At 43.8% G+C, this 9,020-nt stretch overlaps 1 protein-coding gene across 1 annotated transcript in view; it reads left to right on the forward strand.

Moving 5' to 3' along the window:
* The window catches only part of LOC131193505 (RNA-binding protein 25-like), a 32,808-nt gene extending 24,074 nt beyond the window's left edge, over positions 1-8,734 (forward strand). The window contains exons 5-6 of the mRNA XM_058173749.1: positions 5,727-5,856; positions 7,843-8,734. Coding sequence (XP_058029732.1) covers positions 5,727-5,856; positions 7,843-7,846 — 134 coding nt within the window. The 3' untranslated portion in view covers positions 7,847-8,734. The remainder of the gene's footprint in view (positions 1-5,726; positions 5,857-7,842) is intronic.
* The last annotated feature ends 286 nt before the right edge of the window (positions 8,735-9,020 follow it).

The raw sequence follows: 9,020 nt of genomic DNA on the forward strand, positions 1-9,020 counted from the left end.
CCTTGATTTTCTAACTCAATTTTGTCTTTGGGGTTTCTTAGGATGGTGGATATTTTTTGGTTTGTGCAGAATGCTGTCTTGATGTTATGTTTGTGGAGGATCTTGCTGATTCTGTCTGTGGTGCCTTTTATATATGGGAGGAGGGCTGTGCCGTTTTCTTGTTCTCTGTCTTGGATTTTAGTGGGGGGTTCTTTTTGGATTAGTTTGGTAATCTTATTTCTCTGGAATCCATTGGATGTTAGTACGTTTGTGAGAGTGTGTAGTTCGGTTTTTAGGTGTTGTTTGTCAGCTAAGCGTTTTGTTCTAGAGATGAGTGTCTTGGCTACGGAGTTGATCTGTGCTGGGTGGTGGTGTGAGCATGTGTGCAGATAGTGGTTTGTGTGTGTTTTCTTCTGGTAGATGGTGTGTCCTAGGGAGCCATTGGATTTCTTGTAGACTAAGACATCTAGGAAGGGAAGTTGGTTGTTAACCCATCCTTATTGACAAACCCGCCCTTATTGACAAACGAGTCCCTAACACGAGGAATGACACCAGACCCACACTCACGAGGTCCACACAGGATGTCATCACCACACATCCACCCAGAAGGCAGACCCAAACCCACACTGATCAGGAAGCACGACCAAGGACCAGAAGCCAGACCGCAGCTGCAACATTAGCCATTTCAAACCCCTCCAATCCATGCATACAGCAGACAGACACCCACTATGAAGATGTAGCACGACCACAAACACGAAGCCAAACAACAGCAATGCAGCTCACAAGCTCAAATCCCCCTGCAACTCAGGCTAATCTGAGCACAACCAAGCCCCCACCAACACAGGACACACCCCCAGCCAATCAGAGCACAGAAAAACCCCCATCCAATCAGAGCACAGCCAAGCTCCCACCCAATCAGTTCAAACCCCCACTAGCAGTTAAAAGGAAGAAACAGCTGCGATCACACATTGCTCCCAGAAGCACGAAGCTGAAGCCTGAAGATGACGAATGAGACTTCAAACGCCGCCAAGACACTTCCAATTTTACGGGAGAAAACCCGAACACCCAAAGACCTATATACAAACACCCGTGAAAACCTCAGAAAACAAATATATATATATATATATATTTGTTTTCTGAGGTTTTCACGGGTGTTTGTATATAGGTCTTTGGTTGTTCGGGTTTTGAACAACCAAAGACCTATATATATATATATATATAGTTAATAGAATAGAATAGAATAGAATAGAATTTTTATTGGCCAAGTGTGATTGGACACACAAGGAATTTGTCTTGGTGCATATGCTCTCAGTGTACATAAAAGAAAAGATACGTTCATCAAGGTACAACATTTACAACACAATTGATGGTCAATATATCAATATAAATCATAAGGATTGCCAGCAACAAGTTATAGTCATACAGTCATAAGTGGAAAGAGATTGGTGATGGGAACTATGAAACGATTAATAGTAGTGCAGATTCAGTAAATAGTCTGACAGTGTTGAGGGAATTATTTGTTTAGCAGAGTGATGGCCTTCGGGAAAAACTGTTCTTGTGTCTAGTTGTTCTAGTGTGCAGTGCTCTATAGCGTCGTTTTGAGGGTAGGAGTTGAAACAGTTTATGTCCAGGATGCGAGGGATCTGCAAATATTTTCACGGCCCTCTTCTTGATTCGTGCAGTATACAGGTCCTCAATGGAAGGCAAGTTGGTAGCAATTATTTTTTCTGCAGTTCTAATTATCCTCTGAAGTCTGTGTTTTTCTTGTTGGGTTGCAGAACCGAACCAGACAGTTATAGAGGTGCAAATGACAGACTCAATAATTCCTCTGTAGAATTGGATCAGCAGCTCCTTGGGCAGTTTGAGCTTACTGAGTTGGCGCAGAAAGAACATTCTTTGTTGTCCTTTTTTAATGATGTTTTTGATGTTAGCTGTCCATTTGAGATCTTGCGATATGATAGAACCCAGAAATTTGAAGGTTTCTACTGTTGATACTGTGTTGTCAAGTATTGTGAGAGGTGGAAGTATGGAAGGGTTTTTCCTAAAGTCTACCACCATTTCTATGGTTTTGAGTGTGTTCAGTTCCAGATTGTTTTGGTTGCACCACAAGGCTAGTTGTTCGACCTCTCGTCTATATGCGGATTCGTCATTGTCTCGAATGAGACCAATCACTGTTGTGTCATCTGCGAACTTCAGTAGCTTAACAAATGGATCATTGGAGATGCAGTCTTTGGTATACAGAGAGAAGAGAAGTGGGGAGAGCACACAGCCTTGGGGGGCCCCTGTGCTAATTGTACAGGTATTTGATGTGATCTTGCTTAGCTTCACCTGCTGCTTCCTGTTTGTTAGGAAGCTTGTGATCCACTTACAAGTCTGTTCCGGTACCTGTAGCTGGTTTAGCTTAGTTAGAAGAATGTCTGGAATGATGGTATTGAATGCTGAACTAAAGTCTACAAAAAGGACCCTTGCATAGGTCTTTGGAGACTCAAGATGTTGTAGGATGTAGTGCAGAGCCATATTAACAGCATCATCTGTAGATCTGTTTGCTCGGTATGCAAATTGCAAGGGGTCTAAGAGCGGATTCGTGATGGTTTTCAGGTAGGAAAGCACTAGCCTTTCAAAGATTTTCATGACTACAGATGTTAGAGCAACTGGTCTGTAGTCATTCAGTTCCTTGATGGTGGGCTTCTTCGGCACTGGGATGATGGTAGAGCGTTTGAAGCAAGAAGGAACATAGCACATCTCTAGTGATTTATTGAAAATATGGGTGAAGATGGGGGCCAATTGGTCAGCACAGACTTTTAAGCAAGAAGGAGTTATCTTGTCTGGGCCTGGAGCTTTTCCTGGCTTTTGTCTGTGAAATAGGTCCTGCATAATAGAGAAATGAACTGGTTATGTGTCACTTATTCTGCTGATTGTTAGTATATTATTGTATCTCAACTTGCAACGGAGCCCAACGTTTACGTTGCCCTGTCAGAAATTTCTTAAGTGAGTTTTGCGACTTTTATTGCCACATTTGTTAAGTGAATCACTGCAGTTATTAAATTAGTAGCACAGTTGTTAAGTGAATCTGGTTTCCCCATTGACTGTGCTTGTCAGAAGGTTGCAAAAGGTGACCCTGGGACACTGCAATCGTCATAAATGTGAGTCAGGTGTCAAGCATCGGAATGTAAATCACATGACCATGGGGATGCTACAACAGTCATAAGTGTGAAAAATGGTCATAAGTCTCTTTTTTCAGTGCCGTTGTAACTAAACTGTCGCACGTCAAAGACTACCTGTATTTGCTTCACTCTAGTTTTGTTCTTTTAAATTGTGTTAGTCAGTGATCAAATAAATATTATTGATTGATTTGATCCAATGGTGCATTATATTATTCTGTCTGCTTTGGAAGCCATATTAGGCCGGAAGCTTCCGTGCTGCCACTTTCTCATGCGTGGGAAAGGAGGAGGGGGGAATTTAGTAGAGGGGTTGTCTTTAGACATAATAGCATTCTTCCTGTCGGTCAAGGTCAGGCCGATCCCGAATCTGGAGAAGGAGTGGTCGGAGTGCTGTCTTGAGATGGGACGGTTGGAGCATGTGATCGATTGCGGAGTCAGGGGATGGTCTTGGCGGTTTTGATTTACTGAGGGAAAACCTGGGCCTCTCAGATTCGGGTTTTCCCATATGTGTCAGTTTACCCTGCCTTTATATTTATAGAATATAAAATATTTTGAGTGAGGTAGAAAGGTCTATTTGTCAATTGCTTCAATAAAGGAATGGCTGCAGAAGTTTTTGTGGAGTGAAAGCTTCCCTCTTCTTTTTATTTATTTATTTTCCCAACAACTCAGGGCAATAAACACACACAATAATCCTTCCTCTTTCTATTTTCTCCAGAACAATAGCCCAGTACAGGTAGTCCTCGACTTACAACCATAATTGAACCCAAATTTTATATTGTTAAGTGAAAAATTTGTTTAGTGAGGTTTGCCCCATTTTATGACATTTCTTGCTACAGTTGTTAAGTGAATCACTGCCGTTGATTAGTTAGCAACCCAGTTGTTAAGCGACTCTGGCTTCCCCATTGACTTGGCTTGTCAGAAGGTCGTAAAAGGGGATCACATGACCCTCGGATGCTGCAACCGTCATAACTATGAACCAGTAGCCAAGCATCTGGATTTTGATCACTTGATCATGGGGATGCTGCAAAGGTAACTGTGAAAATGGTCTTAGGTCATTTTTTTCAATGCCGTTGTAGCTTTGAATCAGTGGTGAAATGTAAAATTTGTTACTACCGGTTCTGTGGGTATGGCTTGGTAGTGGTGGGTAATGTGACTGGGTGGGCGTAGCCAACTTTTTTTTTTTTTTTACTTTTAAAAGCATTTTTTCTACAATCTCTTCGGGCGAAGAGGTAGTAAAAAATGCTTTTAAAAGGCTCTGGCGATCAGGCAACTCAGCTGGGATTGACAAATCTTTTTAAAAGCATTTTTTTACAACCTTTAGGAAAAATGCTTTTAAAAGGCTCTGATGATCCCAGCTGAGCTGCGTGATCATCAGAGGGGTTTTTTTACTTTTAAAAGCATTTTTTTGGCCAAAGAAAAAATGCTTTTAAAAGTTAAAAAAAACAACAACAGCTGGGCATGGGGGGGGGGTGCGGGGATTTTTTCTACCAGTTCGCCGAACCACCCGCTGCCATCGCTATCGGATCCGGTCCAAACTGGGAGCATTTCACCCCTGCTTTGAATGGTCACTAAATGAATTGTTGTAAATTGAGGATTACCTGTATGGAGGGCTAGGGTGAGTGAGGGAGTGAGAGGCCCAAACGTACCAAGCTGGCTATCCTGACTAAGGTGGACTAGAACTGACTGTCTCCTAGATACCAGACTGGTGCCTTCACCACTAGGCCAAACTTACTTTCTCCATACATTGTCATTTTATCCATTTTTAAATATTTCATTTAATAAGTGAAATATTTAATTTAATAAGTGAAGAGATAAGTAAAAATGGAGAGACCATTTATAACTATATCCTGAGACACTTCAGTTGCAATGATATTATTCTCCAATCCCCTTTTCTAGCCAGCTTCTCTGGTGAAGTAGGTGTCGTGTCCCACTCCTCCACTGACGGCCGGGTCAGGGAAATCCGAATCAGGTGTGCCTCTGCAGCTCTGCCAAAGTCCTAGCAAAGTCCTCAGGGCAGGCAGGAGACCAGAAAGTGACTTCAGCAAGATATGTTTAGACTTTGCCTGACTCAGAGAATGCCAGAAAGCAGATCCTTTATATAGGCCATGGGGTATGGCTCCATGACTCAGCACTTATCCAGGCCTGCCCCTCCCTTCCTTCTGTCGCCTCCGCCTATCAATTCTTCTGAAGCGAGGGTCACTCCAGTCGGCAGCTGTTGGTAATTGACCTCCCTCAGGCTCACATGCTGTGGAGGAGGGGGAGGGGTCTAGTTGCTCCGTTTGCCTGGGCATGGAGCCAGAGCTGGGGGCTGGAGGTATTTCTTCCTCTTCAGCCTGTCTGGGCATGGAGCCAGGGCTAGGGCCGGGAGGCATACTAGAACATTCCTCCGTGTTCGGAAGCAGATAAGAAGACCCCGGCTGAGGTGAGATTGGACGAGACACAACAGTAGGGAAGTGTCTTTTGGTCCCATCTTCCCCAACTAGTTTGACCCTTACTTATCTGGGAGGGAACGGAGAACATGCCTGGTGAGTATCTTCTGTAGGACTTCTTTGAGCTGGAATCAACGTTCCTTTTTCTTTTTTTCAGACACCCCAAACCCTGGAGAATTTGGGAAGCTAAAATCTCCCAAACTGAAGGAAGAGGCCATCAAGATTGTAAAGGTGATGCTTTCCACTGGAGATAAAACAAGAGAGCAATTCGGAGGCCGGCTCACTAGGTAAGTCTGCAGGGTGTGAAAAATTGCAAACATTTCTCAGGTGCTTAGAGCCAAGGTTGTTCTGTGCCCTTTTAGAAACCGAGGGAAAAGCCCAGGGGTGAAATGTAAAAACATTTGCTACGTTTTGTGGGCGTGGCTTGATGGGCGTGGCTTGATGGTCATGTGACCGGGCAGGCATGGCCAACTTGACATCACTCACTGTTAGAACCAAGAACTGTACATTTTGAAGTACATTCTGCCCCTTCTGAAGCCCCAACACTTTGAGTTTCCCTCCGCCACCCAAGCGAACATCGGAGCCTTCTCTTGCCCTGCTCTCCATTCGGGATCCCATCCCATCCACCACCAATCCTCCATACAAACCAGTGGTGGGTTGCCCCCGGTTCGCACCGGTTCTATAAAACTGGTAGTAAAATCGGCGGGAGGCTCCGCCCACTGACCGGAAGGTGGGCAGGCATGATGCGAACCGGTGGTAAAGGTAAGTAGAACCCATCCCTGGTACAAACCAGTGGTGAAATTTCTTCCTCTTTCTTTCTTTCTCGTTCTCTTTCTTTCTTTTTCTCTCTCTCCCCCACTCCCCCCCCCACACACTCCCAGGGAATAACTGTAAGGAAATTCGGCCTCGTTCTTTCTGTCTCTGGAAAGATACCAAAATAAACCTTGCGTTGCAAAAGCAGTGACTGTCAGGCTGTTACAGCACAGCCCCACGAGGTTGCCTCGAGGGGAGCAGACGGAGCTGAATCTCTCTCTCTCTCACTCACTGCCCGACTGCAGCAGGAAACGGCAGGCAGCCCTCTCATCTCTCTCTTTCTCTCATCTTTCTCTTTCTCCCTCCCTCTCTCTTTCTCCCTCTCTCGTTTGTGTGTGTTCCCTCTTGAACCATTTCCAAAAACAGGCAAGAGTTGGGTTTGTTTGTTTGTTTTTGCTGATGTTGTTCTTTCTTCTTTGGGTGCTTTTTACCATATGATTTAAATCAATTAAATTTCAGGTTCCCAGATAAATGAAGCTCTTTCCTTCCCCTGCTGTGGTTCTCTGTTGGCTGGCTGCCCTCTATTCACCCTTCCCTCCCCCTCACTCCTTGCCTGTCCTGAGAAGAGAAGGGCTTTGGTGGCAGATGGAGACTCACTCCGTATTCCAGCCCTTGTTGGAAGATACATGACTTTTTTCTGTGCCTAGACACTGGCTGGGCTGCCCGGCTGCAGCCAATGCTCCCCGTCATAATGGGCTCCAGGAGGAGGAGGAAGGGACGTCATCTCCCCCATTGTGCAGCGCGCCAAGTTTAAGTGCAAAAGCAGCAAGTAGCCATGGAGGCAGCGAGAGGAATATGGGGAGACGCGCCCCAGCCAATGTCTCGGGGCAGAGAAAGTCCCCCGGAAAAATGCTTTTAAAGGTAAAAAAAGGCTCTGACGATCACAGCTGTGGCGCACAATTGTCAGAGCCTTTTTTTAATCTTTTAAAAGCAGGAAGTAATGACACCCAGGTGGATGGGCGGAGCCTTGCACCGCCATCACTACCGGTTCTCCGAACCACCCGCCATGATCGCTACTGGATCGCCCGATCCAGTCTGAACCGGGAGCATTTCACCCCTGGAAAGGCCAGCATTTTGTAGAACAAGTTGGTTGTGCAATCCTTCACATCTGGTGGTCTACCAAACCCTTGCTCTGGGTGGAAATCCACATTCAGCCACCACCAACCCCAACACAGCTATCCGGTTTCCGCCTGGCCATAATGAAGGGGAGCGTCCCACCCTTCTGACCCCATTGCTTTATTTGTCCTATTGCACAAATTGATCAGGAATGAAGGATTCTGGGAATTGAAGTGTGGTCATCGAAAAAAGACTGAATTTAGCCTTAGTATGGTTTCATTGGCTTGGACCCAACAATGACAGTTTGTTTAATTTAGTGTGCCCATTAGTTATGTTTAATTAAAACAAAAATTTTAAATAAATCAATAGCTTAATGATATGTCACCTATTCTCTGTCACTCTAGATGATGCAGTCCCCCCCTCCCCAACGTGGAGTCTTCAGTAGATGTTGAAAGCTCAAACAGCAGGGAAGATAAGGTGGCCTTTAAGAGACAAGGTCAACTGGAAGACTTTCCATCAGCAGAACTTAGAAGAGAAATGATGGCTGCTATGCTGATTTATTGACTTTTATTGGTAGAGAACCCAAATTAAAAACAAATGAAGAATTGGAAAAAGAAGATTATATTTGTCAATGGTTTGCCCATGCACAATTGCTAGAAGAATTTTAACTGGATCAAAAGAGTCTCCAAAGTCATAAAAAGAATTGCTTTTGTAGATTGAAAGACAGAGTTTGAAACAGATTTATGTACTAAGGATGTACATCTTGTAAAATTATATAAATTGTTGCTGAAAATGAATTGGGAAGATGAATATGCTAAAACTGAACAGTGAAATGGACCAAAATGGATATAAATACGAAGTCTGAACAATGGGAAAATATGTGGATTAATGGATTGAAATTTTGATTGAATTAAAATGTGAAAGAAATATTTTATAAAGCGGTGTATTGTTGTCCATCCATTTGCACTTCAATTAGAGATGCAGCATACATCTCATAAAGACAGCATCTCATAATACAGCAACTGTCATAAATATGAATCAGTTGCCATGCATCTGAATTTTCATCACATGACCATGGGGATGATGCAATGGTCGTAAGTGTGAAAAACCATCACGTTACTTTTTTCAGCACCGTTGTAACTTTGAACAGTCATTAAACAAACTTTATAAGTTGTGGACTGTATGTTTGAAATTTAGCCTCCCTCATCTCATCAGAATCAGAACAGAGCTGGAAGGGACCTTGTTCTTCTAGTCCAGCCCCCTGCTCAAGCAGGAGTCCTATACCATTTCAGACAAGTGACTTTTCCAGTCTTTTCTTAAAAACCTCCAGTGATGAAGCGCCCACAACTTCTGAAGGCAAGCTGTTTCATTGGTTAATTGTCCTCACTGTTAGTGTCAGGCTGCCTCTGATTATATCTAGGAAAGAATACACCTTGACTTCATTTGCAAATAAAGAAAAGTACTTTTACTAGGTACATCTGGATAGCAGCAGTGTTAAGTTGAATCTGAGACAAAATATGGCTAACAATCTATATCCCCCTTATTACTCCCTCCTCTTTCCCAAGAGGTCATCAGGTCTGGT

The sequence above is a fragment of the Ahaetulla prasina genome, chromosome 2 (assembly GCF_028640845.1).
Source record: "Ahaetulla prasina isolate Xishuangbanna chromosome 2, ASM2864084v1, whole genome shotgun sequence".
Taxonomy (NCBI): Eukaryota; Metazoa; Chordata; class Lepidosauria; order Squamata; family Colubridae; genus Ahaetulla; species Ahaetulla prasina.